General features: G+C 39.6%; 1 protein-coding gene across 1 annotated transcript; it reads right to left on the reverse strand.

The window, feature by feature from the left end:
- Positions 1-7,656: 7,656 nt before the first annotated feature.
- On the reverse strand, positions 7,657-17,524 carry BPGM (bisphosphoglycerate mutase). Its single transcript, XM_063307996.1, has 2 exons — positions 16,912-17,524; positions 7,657-8,339 (listed from the first exon to the last, which is right to left on the reverse strand). Exons 1-2 carry the CDS (start codon positions 17,510-17,512, stop codon positions 8,158-8,160), a joined length of 783 nt encoding a protein of 260 aa, XP_063164066.1. The 5' UTR covers positions 17,513-17,524; the 3' UTR covers positions 7,657-8,157.
- Positions 17,525-23,412: the final 5,888 nt, after the last annotated feature.

Genomic DNA, 23,412 nt, shown 5'->3' on the forward strand with positions numbered 1-23,412 from the left:
GAGGGACTGGGTGCAACCTCTGGGCCACATCTCTGGTCCTCTGAATTAAAGTTCAAGCAATAAAATGGAACATTTCACTTTTTCGCTAGGCCTTAAACTGTATCATTTCCAAAGACAGCCATCTGTATGCTAAATGTATTTCATTCACGTAGTTTTGACTAGTTTTAAATGAACAAGTTATGCCTGCATTAGCATGGCCTAATAAAAGAATCTGTTTGCATCCGCAAAGCCAGTGTCCTGAGTTTGTGGTTGAAAGATTATAAACAGATCTAAAGGAACAAAAAGTTTAGCTCTATGATTTTGGGAACAGAATCAATCATAGTGTAAGAATCAAAGGTGAGGATGAAGGTCCCTCCACCCAGATTCAGCCCATCCTATGTGGCCATCTGAGAAGAATTGCTGAGGATCCTCTCCCCTCATGGGGTTGTCCTCACAGATCACTCGGAAGCTACAGTTGGTACAGAATGTGGCCGCAGAGACAATTGTGGGCAGATCATGATATGCCCATCTAACATCTCTGCTCTGCAAATAGTACTGTTTACCAGTGGGTTTCCAGGTGCAATTCAAGTGCTGGTTGTCACCCAGAAGGACCTATATGGTTTGGGGTCTGATTATTTACAGTATTGCCTTTCACCAATTATCTCTGCCCATCTTGTAAGATCAGGCATGGTGGGCATGCTCTTGGTCCTACCATTATAAAGTGCCATCCTAGGAGATCCCAGAGCTGTGGCTTTTCTGTTGCTACCTCCCACCTTCCAGAATACCATCCTTTAGAAAAGCTTTTCAAACTGGCCAGAAGCCAGAGTTATTTGTGACCTCAACTGGTATGGATGAGTGGTATTTAGGGTCATTTTTCTCCCGAATGTACTGTATTGGCCTGTGTGGTTTTGTATGATTTTTTATACCACCTTTCCATTGGGCAGCCTATAAATCTAAATCTTAAAAAAATCTAAATCTAAAAAAACATGTCTTGATTTCACAATTGAGGAATTTTAAGATTACAGCTGGAGAGGTTCCATCTACATGTTATGCACCTGTTAAAATCATAACAGCTTGTCCTATTGGAAAACCTGTGAACCTTCAGATGTTGGAGTTTAATACTCATACCTTGCCATTGGCCATGCCAGCTGGTTTTGATGGAAGTCAGAGACCAATCACATATGGAATGACACTGTTTGAGATTAGAGGTGTTCACAGCTACCAAATTGGGGCTGCAACAATCTGGATGACCAGTTGTGACAGCAACAAGCTAGCCTTTCTTTTTGGCCATCCAGTGATCACCTGGATTGTTGCAGCCTCAGTCAGGTAGTCCTAAATGTGATTGAATCACTTTTGTGATCTTGCACTTTACTTTCTTACACTAGCTTATGTCAACTTACTAAGATCTGGTTTAAGCTTTTGTTTTTGTGCCTTCAAATCATTCTTGATTCCTGGCAATTGCCTGGACAAGTCCCTGCACTTTTCTTGCCAAGATTTTTGGAAGTGGTTTGACCTTGCCTTCTTTCTAGGGCTGAGAGAGAGGGACTGGTCCAAGGTCAACCAGCTGGCTTCGTGCCTAAGACAGGTCTAGAACTCAGAGTCTTCCATTTTTTAGCCTGATGCCTTTAACCAAACTGGCCCTCACTTTAAGCATAGCTTATTTCAAAAACTACAACTGGCTGGGCTTGCACAACTTAAACCATATAGTTTACAAACCCTTCCCCCATCTGCTCAACACTGGGAAAAAAGACAATATATAGATCTAACCCATAAATAAAATGTCTGGGGCAATACACTAACCCTAAAACATTTAGTGTAACTATACTTACTGAAGCTGAGAAGGTATTCAGAAAACTGAATCCCATTCTCTATGGTGGTGTTTTTCAACCTTGGCAACTTCAAGATGTATGGACTTCAACTCCCAGAATTCCCCAGACAGAATTCCCCAGACATCTTAAAGTTGCCAAGGTTGGAAAACACTGCTCTATGGAGTAAATGAGTGTTTTGTCATATAACAGGCAGTCCCTGTAAACACAGCTAAGGAGAGATAGAGGGATAGACAGACAGATGTGGGTGTGTGTACACACATGCACACTCTTAAGTATTGGATTTTAAAAAAGAAGCTGTTTTTGTTTGGGGAGGGATAGGAAATGTTATTTGCATCTTGAGTACTATTTAATTTTTCAGTATTTAAAATAAACAACTATTTACTGTGACCAATGCATCAATAAAACCCATAGGATAATCATTTCCTCCAGCTGTTTAATTTACTTAAAAACTAAAACAAGGCTAGGTCCAAAACAAAAGGAAAAAGAACAGACATTTTGGTGGTTAGCCGTGGCTGAATGATGAGGCTAAAATCTAGACATAGTCAGAAAGATTATTCATGGGTATCAGTCCAAGACGTAACCATCCTGTTTTAATTTCCTTGTATATTTGAATGTGTGACTGTCCTGAAAGTTTCCATACAACAGACCAGTTTAAATTACTACCATATTAAGACATCTAGCAAAATGTACCTGCCATTTGCCTTAAAGCATCCATATCTTTGATTAAAACATATGTAACAGAAAATTTAAACCACAAATAAAAACTGTAGAACAATCTGGCAAATAGACGCTGCAGACTACAATTTTTCTCAGTGCAACTTACTTGTAAATTAACATGTATTGACCTACACTTAGTAGTAGGGGGTTGCTTGGTCATATATCAAAACATAGGTCTGTCATAAGCAATATTTGCAGAGTTGGGAGAACTAAGTCTTAGTAAAATACAGGCCAGATGATAAGAGATAGGATGCCACCATCAAGAGTGGCAGCCACTGAGCATTTGATCCTTTGCAAATTTATCTAATCATTCTTGGAAACCATATAAATTGGTCACCATCGCCACATCTGATGGCCGTGAATTTTATAACTGGACTATGAATTGCGTAGAGAGACCTGAAACATCCCAACACTTGATCTGTGTCTCCCCAGTCAAAAGCAACGTCAGTAAACTTACCAAGTGTTTTGCTTACTGTCAACTTCACAACCATGATCATAGCTTGTACTTCCACCTTTTTTTGTACATTTCCATAAAGTGCCAATGTGCCAACAGGATATCTTTTTCCTCTCTCCAGCCCATTATCTTTGCCAGACAAATGGAAATTTGCTACCACGCCAGCTGTACAAACAGAAGGCGTGATAAATTGCAGAAAGCAACCAGCAGACATCTGGAACAGAATTATATTGCAGCCCACGTGGGATCTCTATCTGTGGCCTTCAGCCACTCTGTGTTAAGTAGAGCAGGCAAGATTTGCTCCCATTATAAGGGCTTGATCAACCCATTTCTATTTTGCAAACAAGTTAAAAAAAATAGCTTGATACCCAAGCAAAGCAGCAGCTTATAAATGCTTACCAAGGAGCAAGAGCCACAGAGCGCGCCCTGGCACCTTCTGCAGAATAAGTATGCACTGTTGAGCCCAGATTTCTAGAGTTGCTTTTTCTTTGTGTGTCTGAATCATTACATGCTGATGTACCTGTGAGAGTGGTTTGTATGTGTACATACAGATGGGGGATCCATAGATTTTACAATGGGATGTCTTATGCTATAGGCAATTTATTTTAATCAGTAAAGAATTCAATTCTTTTTTATGCTGGCCCTACCTTTTTTTGTAGAGTGACCACTGGCTGGTGTGTATACTCACATCTATTTATGCACACACATATGCAAGCGTATCTCACACACACACATACCCCTCTGGATTAAAATTCTATTTTTCCCCTTAAAATGCTTCCCAAGATCATCTGATTGGGGACAGCAGATATACTTTCTTCTACATATTCATATCAAGACCATGGTGGGCATAAATCATTATCAATAAATATCTGTCAAGGAAAACCTGAGTCGCCACTCACAAATAAAATTGCAATGCTCTGGCTCCCCCTGCTGTTCATCTAGATCACTACCAAACTGTGAAAATAATTGGCACCTTCATGCCCATGGATTCCTAAAAGGTTGTCTACTCCCCACCCCCAGTACCCGAGAGGTGGTAGGGAGAAAACTAAAAGGCCCGTGTCAGAGTTCCCTCATCTGAAGCAAGGTAGATAGTAGATGGAGGCAGCAAACTTTTTTGTTGTGACCTTGTATCTTCCAAGTGAGTGTGGTGTACTGGAAAAGGCATTGGTCTAGGAATGTTTCTCAGCCTTTGCAACTCTAAGATGTGTGGACCTCAATTCCCAGAATTCCCCACCCAGCATTCTCACTCAAGGTTGAGAAACACTGGTCTAGGATGAAGATGATCATGGTCTGAGAATATCCATAGCCACCGAAGCCAACTGGATAATCCTGCAGTATCCGCTTTCAGACCAATCTCCCTCACAGATCATCTTGAGGTCCTGGAGAAAAGGCAGGATATAAACCTAGCAACAAATACTAATGAGAGCTTACCAGTCTTTTTCAAGATACATTTGGCTGGTAGTTTTTATTCATCCTTTGTATGTGCAAACATGTCCGTCAAGTCCATTTGGGGTTCTCAAGTTTTATTCGTATGCTTGAGGGTTATAGCTGAAAAGTGGCCCATAATTTAAAAAAAACAAAAAACCACTGCATGGCCAAATTCTGTTCTCTTCCAGGATATCCATTCTTCCTTCCTATTCTTTCCTTTCTCCAATCCTCAGCATTCCATGGCTCTTCTGAGCAGTTTCTGCCTTAAATTTACCTCCTCAGAATTGCTTTGGACTTTAGGAAAACACATTTCCCCTTCCCTTGTGCCTGTATGATGTAATTTTGGCTACACCCACAAAAGCAGTCACCTCCAAACACCGAAATCAAGGAAGGTTTTACAATATTTTTAAAAAGACCATTTTCCAAAAACCATTCGTTCTGCTTCACCATTACTTCCATCATTCCCAAACACTTGAGAATACACAAAACATTTATCCAATTATGCGTCTGCCATTCCCAGGCTATGACATGAGGACACAAGTTAGGGCAACCTAAAAGTCAACCAGCTTTGGATCAGGTTGGTGCCTGGATCTGTGGAAGAACCTTATATAAATTATCTCCAGTGGCAAGCTACAAGGAAAGTAAGGCATAGATATAATTCTGTATTAAGGTTAATGGAATTGGTTTTTTCACAAAGACACACACACAAATTGAATTATATTTGTCAGGTATACAGGTGAAAGAAGTAGTTTTGAGTAAACAAGTAAGTAGTATACATAGTTCAGGTCTCTGCCAATTCAAATTCTCTCTCTCCTGAACCACTCACAATCTCCTTGTAATATTTGTGATGTGTTCTCAAAGTTTCCAAAACAACTAATTGGATCTCTTGCAAAATAGTTACCTCTTGAGCATCAAAGTTCAACATCTTTGTTGAACTTTGTGTATTTCACCACTTAATTCAAAACAGAGATAGGTTGAATACAATAAAGTGTTCCAATAACTAATTCCAACATCTCACTGTAGCATTAGCGCAATGTTGCTCAACCTTGGCAACTTTAAGATGTGTGGACTTCAACTCCCAGAATTCCCCAGCCAGCCATGCTGGCTGGGGAATTCTGGGAGTTGAAGTCCACACATCTTAAAGTTACAAAACACTGCATTAGAAGCTTCTCATTAGGTTCAAAACATTCTTCTGCCGGCTGTCATTGTTCAGCTGCCTTAATGCTGCTGAATAGGAAAATAGCAAGAGGCTCCACTGATCTGCTGAAGGATGCTGTTTTTTGAAATAATGCCATTGACTGAATCGGATGCTGGCTCCATAAAGAGGCCATCACTGTCATAGCGCAGCATATGCTGTTCCACACATCTGCCTGTATGTGGTATTCTAGTTATGCCAAACAAGGGATTTGCTATAAAAGGCCACTGAATCCCTTTATATAAACACTGTTGGGCAATTCCTCTAATGGCAAAAAGCAGATAAAGCACCCAGAGTCCCTTTGGGGGGAGATGGACGGTGACAGAAAATTGAAATAAATGGAGGCTGACATTGTAACTCATTTTATCAGAGATCACTAATATACGTATGTACCTACATCATACATACACATGAGGACATCCCTTGTAAGCACAACTGATTCAAGGATTATGGAATTATATAGCGGGCCACTCTTTATCCAAAGGTTTGAAAGATTTCATTAAACTGAATTGACTTATTTGTTACATATGTTTGTTTTTGTATGTAACACCAAGCCATGATTTAAGCCATGTTTGTCAAACAAAAGCAATGACTCAGTTCACCATAATTATTCATACATCACACTACGCTGAAGAACATGCTACATTATGGCTTAATGTAATGTGCAAAGCCTGCCAGTCACTCTCCTCCTTCCCTTTAGATATGATATCCCAATATTTTATTCGGTTAAATATTTAGCTTGCATACTGCAAGATTGTTGTGAATTTAGCTTGTTTGTTAAATACACTCAAACATTCACAGCCACCAAGACATGGATTTCAGATTTCCACAGCAATGAAATAAGACCCTTCAGCACATACCATACTCTCAAAAGTCAGATTACTTCAGCCTTTCCCACTCCTGGCTACAGAGAAAACATCTGATTGTATCTGATTTAGGGGCAGAACTTAATAGAAGCGGCTGGACCAAAGCTAGAAAGGGGGGTGGGGTATCATCTCCTTAGCAGCCCTGGAATAAAATTGTTAGAATCTCCAAGAAGTAGGAAGTCCAGAAAAAAAGACACAAAGAAGAAACAGGTTAAAACATGTGACAGGGATTTACATTAGATGTTTTAGAGTGTGTGGGTGAATTGGGCTAAGTCAAGTTTACTACTATTGCTCTGAACAAATCAGAATAATTCAGATTGCATGTTAATTTTATTTATAACCTTATGGTAGTCTGTATAATAAACTGCATCAATTCTTATCTCGTAGGGTACAAGCATTCATTTGCACCATCTTGTGGTCTGCCTGAGCATTTCTTCTGATTTCTCTTTTGGATTTTTGAATTGTTGATCCTGGTCAAGGTAACGGCAATTCCTTCTCTAGAGTGCTGAACTTCTGCACTTTAAAGTTTAAAGTAAAATGTTTTATATTTTATCGTTTTTTTAAAAAATTGTTTGGCCGGTCTCCCGAGCACGAGATGAAACCATTAGTCATATGCCTCTATAGTATAAAACATTACTTACACTATGCCCATTTTTACATTTTTGTCCGCTTAATCACCAGAAAGGCAGCATACGCTGTGGGTCTCACACGCACTGGGGTTAGAAAGGGCACCAAGCGACATGCCCCTGGAAGAGAGGTGGTAACAGTGGGGATTACCAGGCCTCTAACTCAGAGCAAGAGGCAACACCAGGAGGTGAGAGAGAATGTCTGAGATTTCCATTCCACAGTCTCAACCATTCCATCACAAAGATCTTGGAGGCATAAAAACTATTCTGCCAGATTTAACTATTCATATAAATAGTGCAGAACTACAGAGGAACATGAACACAAGATATACAGCCCAGTGGAAAACCTCTGGAATTAGGAATGAAATCTCACCATTCTATGATTTGCAATGCAAGGTATCTCTCTAAAGCAAAATTTAGATATACATTTTTTAAAAAAAATGAAAGGGAACCTGAAATTATACCATCAACATTTCTCAAGCTTTATATGAACTTCATTTCTACCTGGACTTCTGTTTAAAATGGTCCTCTCCAACATGAAAAATAAATAAGATTCCAGCAAAGAATAAAAATAAGGGCTTTATTCAAAATTAGTTGAATATCAGTTATACAACAAAAGCGGGTCCTAACAAATAGGTTATCCGATGCAAGAGGCCATCCAATGACGCAAAATAAAAGTCCACGTTAAGACTTTGAGTGAACCATCCGTGGGAAGGTTTACTATTTGTGATCTTCAGTCCTTAATAATCCTCCTATGAGCCAGTATTAAATCAGAACGTTTTTCTCCATTTATCACAGTGATATCTGTCACTGATTTGCAGAAACCTGGTTCTCACACAAGGCTTCTCTCCTATGAAAAGTTGAAGAAAATGCATTTTGTTGTTCTAGCTAAAGCCTAATCAATTCACTTGCCATTAGGCCTCATACCAGAATCTGAAATCCAACAGCCCTTGTCTAACAATGAGAATAGAAAGCTAAGCAAGTAGGCATAGTACAAAACACAAAGTGCCATATTTTGCTGCACAACATGAGAGTTATGGGCAACGCATTTGTAAGGTGGTCTTTATTTCTCAGCCATCAGCTTGGCCTTCCCTTGATCTTCCACTTTCTTGATGGCCGCTTGTATGGCTTCTTGGTCACCAAGAAACCGGTGCTGGCCAAGCGGTTGCAGATTTTCATCAAGTTCAAGGAGAACTGGGACACCAGTGGGAAGAGTCACGTTGACTATAGCCTCATCAGAGATACCTGCAGAGAAGCAAGGAACAAGTTTACATATTATCTTATGCTGGTTCTGGGTAAGCTTTAGGATTATCATGAAATATACCCCCAAGGAGTCAATCCCCACAGAACAGAATTTCCTGTCTTTCCCTAGTTTCCAATCCCCCATCCCATATACCTAGAGAAATGCTTCAGTCTTTCACTCAAAGATACTATCAATTTTGAAGGAGAAAAAATAGGGCAGCCTTCATTTTTGTACCAATAGCCTATTCTCTCATTTGCTCATTCATGTTCCAAAGAAGATGGTCCATTTCCTGGTGTTGTTGATGGGATTGTTTCATATCTGTCACTGTCTCAGAATCAGATGCTATCATGGTAAAGCTGGTGAACTAGCTTCATGTAGCCCAGTGTTTTTCAAACTTTGCAACCTTAAGATGCATGGACTTCAACTCCCAGAATTCCCCAGCCAGGAATTCTGGGAATTGAAGTCCACACATCTTAAAGTTGCCAAGTTTGAAAACAACTGATGTAGCCTTTGTATTGAGGCAGACATAGAAAGGGAGGTGCTTTCAATATGGCACCCAGATTTTTCAAAATACATTTCAGTCCTTCTCATACCTCTTTAGAAATCAAATTCCCTTGAGTAATCAAGTGCCCTACAAACATGAATTTGAGAAAATGTAGGCAATAATTTGTGGGTGAAATTCAAGGTTTTTTACGTAAAGTTCTAAAACTGCTAACATCAAATGTTCTGACTTACAATTAAAGTAGCATGCAAAAACAGAATGAACCAGAATGCAAAACATCCTAGCAATTATGAAAATATATAAATAGAGGCCAGTTCTTGGATTTGCTAAAAAATTTAAAACCTTTTGTTCAAAACTTTTTAAATTAAAGCAGATGGAGTGTTCAGAAATTTTCTTTAAAAGGAAACAAGAAAAATCCTGGTTGAGCTAATGGCGAACACATGCAAGAGAGATACAAATGAGAATGGGATCAAACATCAAGCTTAGCTCAAAATCAGGGTTTACAAACTACAAATGAGATGGGGTTCAAAGCAACATTCTGAACCAAAAAAAACACACATTACAGATTTACACTAGCTGAGCCTGTCAGCAAGTCAGCTCTGTACCAGCACATTGAGGACAAGGTTACAGGACATGTATCACATATCCTTCCAAAGATCCATGCCATATATAATGCCCGATCTCCATCCCAGCTAACAGACATTTTGACAGTATGAAGAAAGTACTTGCTTTACTTTAAAAAAAAATCAAAGAAACAAAACCACCATGGATAATCTGACCCCAACCAATGTTTTTCCTTCTTGGACACAAGATTCAAAGTTCCAGTTTTCAAGAGACCATCCAGATACTTCTAAAAAGTCCACAAAGCCAGGCAACAGTCCTGCCTTGGTATTTGCCCACTTCCCAAAGAGATACATGCATGCATGCATGCACACACAAGAGTTTTTTTTTTAACTAATATCCTACATGAATTGAACCACCCTCTTTTAAAAGGATATAAACCATGGCCTTATGTTGGCCAAGTTTCCAAGTTATGGATGCACAACACCCTCCATGGCCCTTCTCCAATCCCAGACAATGCTTCTGGCCTGGTATGTTGGGCATCCCTGTGATTCATCTTGTCCTGAATGCTTGCCTCTTCTTTTTCTTTAGAGAGAGAAGGTTTCTCTGCCCAAACCTTTCAGGACAGAATCAGTGAAGCAATATGACTGTCAACAATGGTTCTACTGTAAGAGTCAGAACTTCGTGAAAAGAGGAAAATGCAGCAATGGCAGCAGGGAAGAAAACTGTGTTAATCTTGCCATACCAACAAGAGGTACATACACATTACAGCTGAAAGTTACAAAATTTGCCCCAAATGTTATCAGTTGTTTATGAGATACAGAACAGCTGAGAAACATCCAACTTTCCTTGACATGCTAAACAGGACAAACAGCAGGAAACCGGCTGACAGCTGAGTAGATGGGGAAATTTCTCAGAGATGTATGCCTGGAAAATGAGTTTGCATTATGAAAGGAGAATTTGGAAGCCTGGTAAAATTCATGGAATTGTTAAAGCTATAATGTAGTCCACATTTGAGAGCAAAATCCAGTGAAATTGGAGGGATGAATGCATTGAGGCTGAGCAAAGTAAGAACTGAGTAACAACAACAGAGATCAACCTTTTTTGATCCAGGACCACAAAATAGGTACCTTAAGCAGCCATCTTATCCTGTAAAATTGGCAAGATTTTTGGTGGAGTTGCTTGGGTGGTGTTTTTGTTTTTTTTTAAAGAGAGACTCAATTGGCCCCACTTAGCATCTAAAAGCTGTAGAGGAAGAGAACTACATAAATCCAAACTATAGCTAAAAGCTCTTTGCCCCTGCAGGTAAGCAACCACCTTTATTAAAGGCTTCCTGATCTCAACAGGTGGTAGCACCTGGCCAATGTCACTTGCACTCTGAAGCTAAGCAGCATCAAGGCTGGTTAGTCTAGAGCAGTGTTTCTCAACCTTTGCAACTTTAGATGTTAAAGCATTAGCTGGCTGGGGAATTCTGGGAGTTGAAGTCCATACATCTTAAATTGCAAAGGTTGAGAAACACTGCTCTAAAGATAGGAGACCACCAGGGAATGGCAGATCTGTAGTCAAAAACAGCTTGGAAAGAGCCAATGACAAACAACTTCCAAACTGCTGCAAAGAAAACAACATGGAAGTCATCAGGAGCCAAGGTCAATTTGAAGACCTTTATCTTTTATTGATTTCATGACCTTAATTTAGCCAATTACAACTCATATCATGTCATACACCATTCCTTGCATATGCCAAATGAGTGCTTACATTATCACGTGCCTGACAAGAAACACATTTCCTTCCCATTTACAAAAGTGACTTTCTAGGTTGCAAAAAAAAAAAAATCAGTACTCAATACAGCAGCTTTCCCCAACCAGAATTCCTAGACTAGTTACTGCTAGGAATTGTAGGAAATGTCGCCTACACATTTAGAGAGTACTCCGAGTACATTGTAGACCACTGAGCAAGAAATAATAATAAAGGAAAGTACAAAATGTCATGTCGCCACTGGTCAATCAGGGAAGGTAGGAGAGCTGTTGTGCAAAGCAAACTAACAAAACATTACAATTTATGTCTGTTGCAATAAGATGCAGATGCAGCTTAGTGAGTTATATTTGCACCTTCACTTAGAACAGGGCGTTACAGCTACCTACTTCAAATGCACATACCCTATCTTCTTAAAAGGACACTCCAATACACAAATACAGTTTTTTAAAAAAATCACAGGAGCCCTATATGGTAATGTTCTCCAACTTGATGTCCCAATCACAGCCACATCAAATCCATCTAACACATTCAACAGACATTAGAACATTCACTTACACAAGGTTACCCCTAGAGTTTCTCTCAGATTTGTTCAAGAACTGGTGGGAGATTCAAAAGATGAAAAGGATTTGGAAAGATGGGTGATCTAGGGCTGTTCTTATCTCCATGAGTGTTCAGGGCTGAGAATTAGTGCTGGGCTATTTCAATAAATTAGTGAACTGCTGGTGCAAAACATAAATGTCAACCAAAGTCAGTGTCCAATTACTTCAAATACTTGTAACATTAACTAGGTGACCTTTCCACATCCATTTCTTTGCATTCTGCAATCCTAGCACTTTTCATCAAGCTAAGCTGAATAAAGCACTACTACTCAAATGCAACAGGGAATCATACACAACAATCCAATGGCATAGCCAAGGGAATAGTCTTCCCCAATCCAATGCCTTCCAAATGAATTGGAGCTGCAAATCCCGGATTTTCCCCGAATGAACAGTATTTTGGGAGTTACAGTTCAGATATCTTCAGGGTGCCATGCTGGTAAAGGTATTCCAATATGTGCATTTATTGCATAATTTTTTTAAAAAAATACTGCTAGGTATAGGTATGAACAAGTCTTATGATCCAGCTGCTTAAGCAGCTTACTGTCATGTGATCATCTAAATTAAAGGAATAGCTATCTTTCAAAATATAATTTAATTGTTCTGCTTTTCAGAGGTAGACAGGCTGATCTGACATGGGATGGAGTTCCTATCCTGTGATTTTCAGTACATCCCATCTGAAAATCTTGTATATTTCTATAGGTTGGAATGTTTCTGTGGACATTTTCAGTAATCACCATTTCAACTGCTGCTCACATTTTTATGAATTTAGAAAACTTTGTTTTAGATGTAACTACAAGCATCCGTTTCTAAATCTCAGATTAAAACTGACACATACAGTTAAAAATCCCAATTTTGGGGGAAAGATACATATGGCAAAATTAGTATTACTTGAGCATTGATATATTTAAATACATTCCTCTGCTAATACTTTTAAATTACTTCAAGGACACCAAATGTGGGGGAAAAAATTACAGGAAAGCCAAACTCCTCAATTTTCTAGTACAGCTATTTAATCATGATGGAGGAGTTTCCAGACTTTTGGATTTATTACTCGACACATATTTTTAATTCAATTACTCTATGGATTGCAAGTGATCAGTGAGAAACCCTTTGATATCACAGCAGGGATATAAAGCAGGGCCAGAAGTCAGTCTTTTGATTAGGACAGTATATAAATATAATATTTAGACACAGCTACAGTATATTTCCTGTATTAAAAGCTGTAAGGCACATTTGGAAGATGTTGGAACAGACTATAATTTCAACCAGCCTTTCTCAACCTTTGGACCCTGGAAGAATCCTTGAAATATTTTTCAGGCCTCGGGGAACCCCTGCACATTAAGGATTATATACAGGCCACAAGTTACAAAATTCTTATATTCGTTTCATGCAAAGATTACTGCAGATGCTGACTGCAGTCAGGAAATCAGAAGACGCTTAATCCTTGGGAGAAGAGCAATGACAAACCTTGATAAAATAGTTAAGAGCAGAGACATCACACTGACAACAAAGGTCCGCATAGTTAAAGCAATGGTGTTCCCCGTAGTAACATATGGCTGCGAGAGCTGGACCATAAGGAAGGCTGAGCGAAGGAAGATCGATGCTTTGGAACTGTGGTGTTGGAGGAAAATTCTGAGAGTGCCTTGGACTGCAAGAAGATCCAACCAGTCCATCCTCCAGGAAATAAAGCCAGACTGCTCACTTGAGGGAATGATATTAAAGGCAAAACTGAAATACTTTGGCCACATTATGAGAAGACAGGACAGCCTGGAGAAGATGCTGATGCTAGGGAGAGTGGAAGGCAAAAGGAAGAGGGGCTGACCAAGGGCAAGGTGGATGGATGATATTCTAGAGGTGATGGACTTGTCCCTGGGGGAGCTGGGGGTGTTGACGACCTATAGGAAGCTCTGGTGTGGGCTGGTCCATGAAGTCACGAAGAGTCAGAAGCGACTAAACGAATAAACAACAACAAAGTGTTCTCAAACTAAAAATAAAGAAGGAAACTTACCTCTTGAATGTGAAGTTGCCCAAGTTTGAAATAATTTTTTTAATTGTGATCTCCCAGGGAACCCCTAGTGACCTCTTGTGGAACCCTAGGGCTCCACAGAACCCTGGTTGGGAAACCCTGGTTTCAACTCTTAGTTTACATGAAAAATTGCATTCCGGGACAATCCCGGTTTGAAAACAGTAGGTAACCCTTACTGGCAGGGGAAATCATGGGCAAATAGTGGTATTAATATTTTAGATCAGCAAGCAGTGGTATTTTAAAGCAGCAAAAAACCCTTTTTCCTAGAATGTCGTTTTCCATGGGAATTCATCTCCTTCCAGCAGAATCAGGCTAGCAGCATGACGAGATGGACTTCATTCGTTTTCAAACCACTGCTTCCCAAAGTAGGACACATTAATTAAAAAAGAGGAACGGGCTCTGCCTTTTGACAAGGCACACAAAGCAGCTACAGTGCTAGGTAAAGGGAGGGGAAGGGGAACTTCCAGGCCAGAACAAAGAGGCAAGTTATCAAGCAGGGCTTCCATCCAGTTCAAGCCCATCTGTTCTTCCCATGCTGGTAGTCTTGCCTGAATAGCAATTGGTGGCCACTGGGATTCTGCTAGAAAACAACCACATCCAGATTCTCAGTTCTTCAACTCAATGTTTTTGGGAAGAGTTTATTATGAGTTTATCCATACATCCCTTTTACTTTCCTAAATCCACATTTCACTGGAGGAACAGAACAAAACCGGGCACACAGACCACATGCAGGCAAACTGTTTCTAAGCAACCTTCTGTTCCTTCACTTCTATCTAAGCAATTATCAGCCACAAAAGCACTATAAGTTAGAACTAAGATGCATTATGGATTTATGGATTATGGAGACCCCTGACTTTGAGCATAAAAGACCTGCCCCAAATGTGGCAAGAGCCACATGTAATTCTTAATCTTTACCTTTCCAGCATTCCAAGGAACTGCTTGAGTGGTATAGGATTAAGATGTGCTTATTTAATTAAAACTTGACAGGTTGCTCCAATATTGGGAAATAGCACACTTAAGCCTCACTGAAGAAATAATTTTAAAATTACAACATGACAGTTATCGTTCTACTTCTCAGGAGGGAAAAAATCTCATCTAAAATAAAAGTTGCTACTAGCTCTGGGTAACAGTGATGAACATGTTGGTTCCAGGGATGACCTAAATCATATAGAAGCATGCAAGATTTGGAGACAAAACGGGCATTTACTTACTACTAATTGAATGCTACAGTTTTGGCTTACTCAATTTGCAAGACTCTGTACAGTAATTCCTTACCTTCCTGATGATAAACCTAATTAATGAGACCCCTTGTGACTGAGTTTTATTCTGCTACTAGGGGCAAGAGGCAGTGAAAGGGGTGGTGGTAAACCCTCCTGAACATGTACTTTTTCTCAGCTCAAAGCAGCCAACTGGTGCAATGGGGGCACCTATGCCAGACCCAAAGCACTTTGGACTGCTTTGGATCTGAATGCTGCACACCTCTAAAGTCAAGCCTTAAGTAGGTAATAAGAATGAAGTCCCTTGTACTTTACAGCAGTGGTTCTTAAACTGGGGGTAATTACCAAGGGGGTAATTACCAAGGGGGTAATTAGGGCATATCCGGGGGGGTAATGGAGCAATTTGTAATTCCTTGTTTGTGAGTTGAGGATCCAGTTTGGGCCTGCCACTGCAGAGACACATCTGTAAAATAACAGAGGCTAAGGTTTTTGAGGTTTATTTCTGGGGTTAACGACATTATTCAAGGCCATAAAAAAGACTAATTGGGTCAAACAGTTTAAGAACCACTGTTTAGGGGATTGGTCCAGGGCTACTAAGATGAAAAGCAGGTAACAACAAAGCGGAAGTTAGGCTGGTGATAAGAGCTGTGCAAAATTTATGACAGGTCTTGCCCATAGGGCTCTTTGCACCTTTCTGGGCATGCAATAAAGTTCTACCACCAATGCTACCCATGGCATCCATTCTTTGCTATCCACACCTCAAAGAGAGCCAGTCTGTAGCGGTGTAGCGGTTAAGGCAATGGGCTAGAAACCAGACAGAGTTGTAGTCCCGGCTTAGGCCTGAAAGCCGGCTGGGTGACCATGGCCCAGTCCCTCTCTCTCATCCCAACTCACCTCACAGAGTTGTGGGAAAAATAGGAGAAGGAAGGAGTAGTAGGTATGTTCACCACCTTGAGTTATTTATAAAAAATAAAGGCAGGGTAGCAAATTAAACAAAAATGGCATACAACAGGAACAGACGAGTTGGTCTCCTCCAACTGTTTTTAACTACAATTTCACCAACTTTGGCCAACAGATTCGTCATGAGAGATCACAGGAGTCACAACTCCAAACCATCTAGGAAAGACCAGGTTGCTTACAGTTGACAATCATTATAAAATACTCTCTACATAAAATAAATCATGCCCAAGATTAGAGTAGCCTGATGGAGAAGGAAAAATAAGGATTAGATTTAGCTGAAGGAGGTTAGGTATGAACATTTTAGATTCAGACATGTTTGCTTTTGGATTAGCATATCTGACTGCAATCCACTGCAGTTTGTAAGCCACATTTCAGAGCTTGGCTTATATATAAACCAGGCCATGACTTGCTCAACCATGATTGAAATAAGCCATGGCTTGCTGCACCATATGGACCCAGACCTTCTCGTAAATCCTAATTTGAACAGATCACCAAAACAAAAACTACCAATTACATTACTAAGTATTTATCTTGGTTTCTGAAGGTGTAACTATGCCATAGACAGCACAGTTGAAAATGCCACAGACAAACTGAAAGTCAATCCCTGATCCTCATCTCTACAAATCCCAAGATTTTGGGGAAGGGGAGGAGAAACCAAAATAATTAAGCGAATATAACATCAATCGCATACATATATACTTTTAGCAGGGTCCTCCAGCATTAGGGAGATCCATACCAAAGAAGATATCAAGTTCCAATGAGGCTTCCAAACCAGTGTGTTGAAGAGGCCTCACTCTAGCCTGAGGCAAAAAGTCCGCCAATAATGTAATCTCTACTCCAATATGGATCTGCGTAAGCCAATCTTAAAAATAATTGCTTTTAAAAATGAACACTTAGTTCTGGGGAAAAAAACACCTTAGCAGTAGCAATATTGCATTCAGAATTTAATAGTACCTTCCAGATGCTTCAGAAGAGCCCTTGTGCTGTTCCCATGGGCAGAAATTAACACAGTCTTGCCTCTCTTGACTTCCGGCGCTATCCTCTCATTCCAGTAAGGAAGCAGTCTATCCAACACTTCTTTTAAACTCTCAGACTTAGGAAGCTTCTCCATTGGTATATCACAGTACTTATATCTGCGATCACTATATATTTCATGATAGTAAGGGTGAACCTCAGTGATGGGCGGTGGGGTGACGTCGTAGCTCCTCCTCCACCTTTTCACTTGCTCCTCACCATGGTTCAAAGCCATCTCTGTCCTGTTGAGGCCAATCAGTGCCCCGTAGTGTCGTTCGTTCAGCCTCCAGGAAGATTCAGTGGGGACCCACTCCTGCCCCATCTCCTCCAGCACAAGCCATGCAGTCTGAATAGAGCGGCTAAGGATGGAGGTAAACACAAGGTCGAACTCAAAACCAAGCATTTTGAGGTGCCTCCCACAGATCTGAGCTTCCTTCACCCCATCAGAGCTCAGTTTCTGGTCAACCCAGCTACAGAATCGATTCTCTTTGTTCCAAGCCCCTTCACCATGTCTCAGCAGGATGAGTCTGTACTTGGCCATTTTGACTGGAGCTTTCTTAGATGGTTTCTCAGTAGATCCTGCACATTCATGTGGAAATGAAAGAAATAAGTCAGATGCTTTGGATCACTCTCTAGCAAGTAACATTATGGACTCTTGTCTAGAATTTCTTGAAGCTATCATGAGTAGCAGCAGACATGCTTCCTCCAAGGTAAATTGTTACCATGATTGATTGTCCTCTGCAACACAGGTTCTACCAGGAGAGGATCACTTTTGCTCTGGAGCTTATTTATTTGATCAAATTTATATGCCACCCATTTCACTGTGCCAGTGACTAAGCGGCTTACAAGTAAAAAAAGTCCAACCAAAGCAATAGCAAGACCCAACAAGGTTAGCCAATGCCATGTGCGAACTGGTTGGAAACATGCCTACCATCCAGAACCTTGGGCCAATTCCTATGGCAAATGTGCAGCAACTTCTCACTGACAAGTTGATACAGAAACAATTCTTTGACAATAGAAGTTTTGAAGAGTATTGATAGGGGTCATGGGAAAAAATCACTACTGTAGGCACAATATACCACCTGTTGCATTTTAACACCTTACTCCAAGCTTCTGTTCCTGGAAAGAAATCCTGGGCTGAGCCTGAATGAAATGATAACACCCTTTACCCTTCTTAGGATGCTACATGTGGTTTAACTGGAAGCAAAATCCTCCTCTAAAGAGTTTAGATGTAAAGTTAGAGCTAAATTGCATGAATCACCAACCTATGGTTAACCTTCAGTACTCTTTATGGAACAAGCCACCTCAACAGTAGCTTGAGTTTTGCTTATTTCAGAAAACCATAGTTAAGAACTACAGTCTGTCTGGGATCAAACCAACATTTTAATGGTGATTACTGAAATTTGAAGGGAAAGCTTTCAATTTCCTTTTTGCAGCTTCATAGGGCAAGGAAAGGGTCTGGGACTGATGTGGCCTTATTTTTGTAAACTATGGTTCTCCATTACATGCACCTAAAGGAAAAGGTTAGCTGGAATAGGATCTTTTCCACAATAGCACAAAGACTTGAGGCTGTTCTCAGAAAAAGCAGGCATGGAACTTTTCCTATTAGCTTATTTCTCCCCAGGAGATAATGGAGTCCTTTTCTGCTTTAGAGAATATGTTTCCATTGTCACTGAGGTGCTGTTTAATGACCCTCACACCCCATTCCCCCTCTTCTGCCAATTTTAGGCATCTAACAGATTAATTGGTTTTTGGTGGACATTTTGTTCGGTAACATCTTAACATTGCACTGATGACCTGCACATATCCATCCATCCATGAGATAGTGTTTACAATCCATTGATACTCATAACTCTCAGTATGTGGCAATAGGACGGTGAAGGAGGAGTGTGGGTAGGAGAAGTAAGAACTAGCACTTCCACACTCAGTTATTTGCTTTGGGTCATCTGATGCCAATAGAGTTCTTTGCATTTAAAGAATGGCTGCAGTGGCAGACAAAATCAACCAGAATTCTGAAGAAGTCACATTTACAGGAACAAGGGAGCTCAGCTGCTTCCACTTAACCATTCCTGCTGGCAAAGGTCATCAAAGAAACAAGCAGCTCAGAAAGTCCCTGATTTTCCACACTGGATTTTCCCAAATAAGCCAGGATGTATCAACCAAGAATTATTCCTGATAGATAAGAGCAGCATCAAGTCAGGACCCATCAGCATTCTCTCTGAAGTTAGCTGGCTGCTCATACTGGATGGAGGACCTGAGTGAAAACAGCTGGGCAGAGGGTACCAGATACAGATCACTTACAGTTAACTAGGATATTCCAGAATTCTGTCAATCAGCAAAAGGATAACATGGCCCAGAGAAGCATCAGATCACTGAAGATGAAACTAGAGAATCAATTTAAAAAGCAAAACATTAATAAAGCTCCAGAACCTGATGTTTTTTCTGCAATATGACTTTTCAAGCAATTTTGATTAAACCATTAACTCAAGTAACAAATGAGATTCAGAAAGGCCAATAACTTCATCAAGGGAAGATGCTTTCATCTTTCATTTTATAAAGAGGGAAATGACCTGAACCACACAAAGTCAAACAGACCTATTCCTTTATTGAAGGGAGATTACATTCAATGGCAATACTTGCAAGGAGAATAAATGGCTTTTTAACTGGATTAATACATCCTGATCAGAATGGATTTATTCCAAAGAGGTATATAAGGGATGTCAGATACATCCTAAAACTTTTTAATAAAATAAACAAGAAAGTGACTATGATTTTCTTGATGCAGAGAAAGCCTTTTACAACTTGGAATTCTGAAAAAGATTAACTTCAGCTCCAATTTTTCACAAAGGTACAGAGCATTTATTAAGAACAAAGCCATTGACAATTATCTTGGCTTTTTATCACGACAATGCACTATAATGAAGGGGACAAGACAAGGTTGCCCTTTCTCTATTTTTACTGGCATTAGAATCATTGGCAATGGTCATATAGCTAGAAAACAAAACTTCAGGAATTAATTTAACCACTCAAGAAGATAAATTGAATTTCTTAAATCAGGATAGATCTTCAACTGAGTGAACATAAATTATCCCATTTTATGATTTATCCTGTGCAGACTGCTTCTGATATTTATAGTCTGTTTAGAGCTTAATAGCAATTTGCAGTTTTTATAAAACAAGGTAATTCACTCAATCATTTACGATTAAATTATGACACAACTTTAATTTCAAAGATACTTGTAAAGTCCCTGTTTATTCACACTGTACACTATTTTTATCCTTTTTTCCTTTGATTACTTTCTTAATATACCTAACAAAAATATATTTACAAAAAGATGACACACAACAGAACCTTTCTACTACTTTCCAATTTCTTCCCACATATTGATAAAAATCAAACCACTTGATCTTTTAATACTCAGTTATTAGTCACACTCTAAGTTTTATCTTGATGACCCACCAATTAACAAGAACACATCAAGGCGCTCTGATCCAACTTACAGAACTCTTCCAAGAAAATGCTGTTGACCCCAATTTAAATAATTCCAATAATTTTGGTTCTGAGCATTAAATTCAGAAGATCTCCTACTGTGCAATTTCACACTTATTTGAAAATAAATTCTATTCATAATGACCAGGACTATCCACATGGTGCAAGGAAACTATTTTATAAACCCATTGCATGTTTATTACAGAGCAAAACAGTACAGGAACAGTTTACATCATGAAGTAATGCATTCTAAAACATTAACATTCAGAGGAGCCGCCATAACATAGTCCTACCGTATACTTCAAAACTTCCTACTTATGAACTTCCAGAGGAAGAAATGGCAGACTGAAAACAGCTCTGTGAAAAGCGGAGCCGACCACAGCGAAGAACGAAGAGCCGGTGAGTAGACAGATTCTTCGAACCTCTCTAGACAAAGAGAACAGGAGATTGCCCACAAGTGCGCCAGACAGTTGCTCCTCACAAGGAGACAGCAAGACTGGTCTCCAGCAGGTCTCCAGTTCTGAGCACTGGGAGATGAGGCAATAGCCATCTTGCTCAAACCACAGTCAGTACCTTTAAAAAGACACTAAGTTTGCATACTTCCTTTTCTAATCACATTGAGAAATTGCTTAACTACTTTTCAATAATTCGAAATCTTTGGACTGACAAGACTGAAAACACCAGGTGAGTTTGCCTTCAATCCTTAAAATTTTTAACTACAAACTCAAAAAAAAAGTATGGAAACAAACAGCAAAAATCTAATGGAGACTTCGATTTTAGAAGGTTATAAACAGATTAAAGGTCCAGACAAATTTGAAATAAGATTTTGGAATTATAAAGAATCTTTCCTATGGCAAAGTTCGGCTGGAGAATTCTAGGAGTTGAAGTCCATACATCTTAAAGTTGCCAAGGTTGAGAAACACTGAGTTAGAGCTAGTACTTCTAGGTGAGCTTCTTGTCTAGACTACCTTGCAAGGCTGAATATTTGGGAGAATAGAAAGAGTAAGGAAGACGACCTTGACAGAAAAAGGCAGGAATTGTTACTTAGACAAAAGGGGTGAAACATCTGAAGTCCAGAATAATAAGATAACATTCAAAAGTGACTCAGGCAAATGACTCCATAATTCACTGAAGTATAACAAGAGATACAGCACATAGACTTGCAAGATTCTGTTATTATAGCCAATCTCCAATAAAAGTAGTTTTAGCCTTCATATGGAGCTGATTTCATGGTCTGGTTTACCTAGTGGACCTGACCTAATAAAAGGTGCCTTCTATAGCTTGCTCCAAACAACACGTTTTCCAAAATATGCAGGCTCTGGATTTATCTTCATTCAACTGTCAAGACACAGGAGCTCCACAAATGCTCTCTTGTAATTCTAGCTGAGAGGCATAACATCTTAGAGCTGAAAAATTATAGTAGATCTTCTTCTCCCCTACAAGTCATGACAAATGTCTGGTTATGACTTAATTATATATATTAAAGACTCCCAGCAATTCTGGGCAGTTAATTATCAGTGCCAGTGCCTCTTGCCACTTCAAGGAGAACCCACTGGGCAGGATAGGAAAGAAGAACAAAGGGTGAGCAAGTCACTCATTGATGCATTCCCTTTCCACGCTTTTGCAGAAACATGTTAAGTCAGAGAGGTGCAAGACAATATGCAAGTTCCAAATATTTCATTTCATAAAGCAGGAGATGCACATCTCCCACATGTCAGACATCAAAGCAAGAAGAAGCGCTTGACACAACATTTTAACTGATGATGTTACTTAGTCAGGTAATGAAACGTCTGCAAACCACCAAGCTCAGAGAGCACCAAGAACTCCACAGTTCAACCCTGAGCTAGATACTCTCTTCTAGTGGAACAATATTTTAACACCTTCAGGGCTGCAACAATCGGCCTTAGTCATGGAAGACAAGTTCAGCTCCAAGAGTCATTTGTCAATCGAAACGAATATTTTTAGCTCAGGATTGAACTGTGGAGTCCTTGGTGCTCTGAGCCTTGTTTTCTTGCAGACATTTCATTGCCAGACTAGGCAACATCTTCAGTGCGAAGAGGGAGTGGGCCTTGCTCTCAGTTTATATACAGTAACTGAGAGCAAGGCCCACTCCCTCTTCGCACTGAAGATGTTGCCTAGTCTGGCAATGAAATGTCTGCAAGAAAACAACAAGGCTCAGAGAGCACCAAGGACTCCACAGTCATTTGTCATGCAGCAACTGCATTTGTATGAAGTCTTTTCAGAAAAATGAGGGAGCAGCTTTAAAATTGTACAGTAATTTAATTATTTGTTGGTATTTAATCCTCAATAAATTAATTTATTTTTTCTTTTTATATATGTGTGTGTATATATATATGTAGAGAGAAATACATATATTAAGCAATTATATAACAGGCTTCAATGCAGTACTAAGTAACCAGCTTAAGACTGAAATCTCCATTGTACAATTACTTTAATGTAACCTGCAGTAGTCTTTTTCTTATTATATTCAATCTTGTATGAAAAGATCAAATAAATTACATCCTTTGGGTGTAAAGATTCCAAAATAATATATTATGGTCAAGGAAGCCAAAATACCATGCTCAGAATAAACCAGAGCCATGCCAATCTGGCAGGAAAAAATCCATGCACTTGGAAAATTAGATTACATAATTATATGAGGAGGAGGAATGTTCTTGTCAACCACCCTCAAAATGTGTGTTTTGAAGATCAGTTCCTTGATAGAGCCAAAAATCAAATTAAGCAATATCATTATATAGCTAGCCATTATCAGAAAACAACTGATCCAATCTGCTCAAGCAGAAATCTTTTACCAATGCCAAGGGCCCATCTGGTTACAAATGGATTTCTGATGGGAACTGATTATCTAAGCAACCCAGTCTGGACTTCTTCACTTCTACTATCTTCTCAAAGGACCACAGCAATCCCACAGAAAGAAGGCAGAATGACTTT

This window comes from Candoia aspera, chromosome 7, assembly GCF_035149785.1.
Source record: "Candoia aspera isolate rCanAsp1 chromosome 7, rCanAsp1.hap2, whole genome shotgun sequence".
Lineage (NCBI taxonomy): Eukaryota > Metazoa > Chordata > Lepidosauria > Squamata > Boidae > Candoia > Candoia aspera.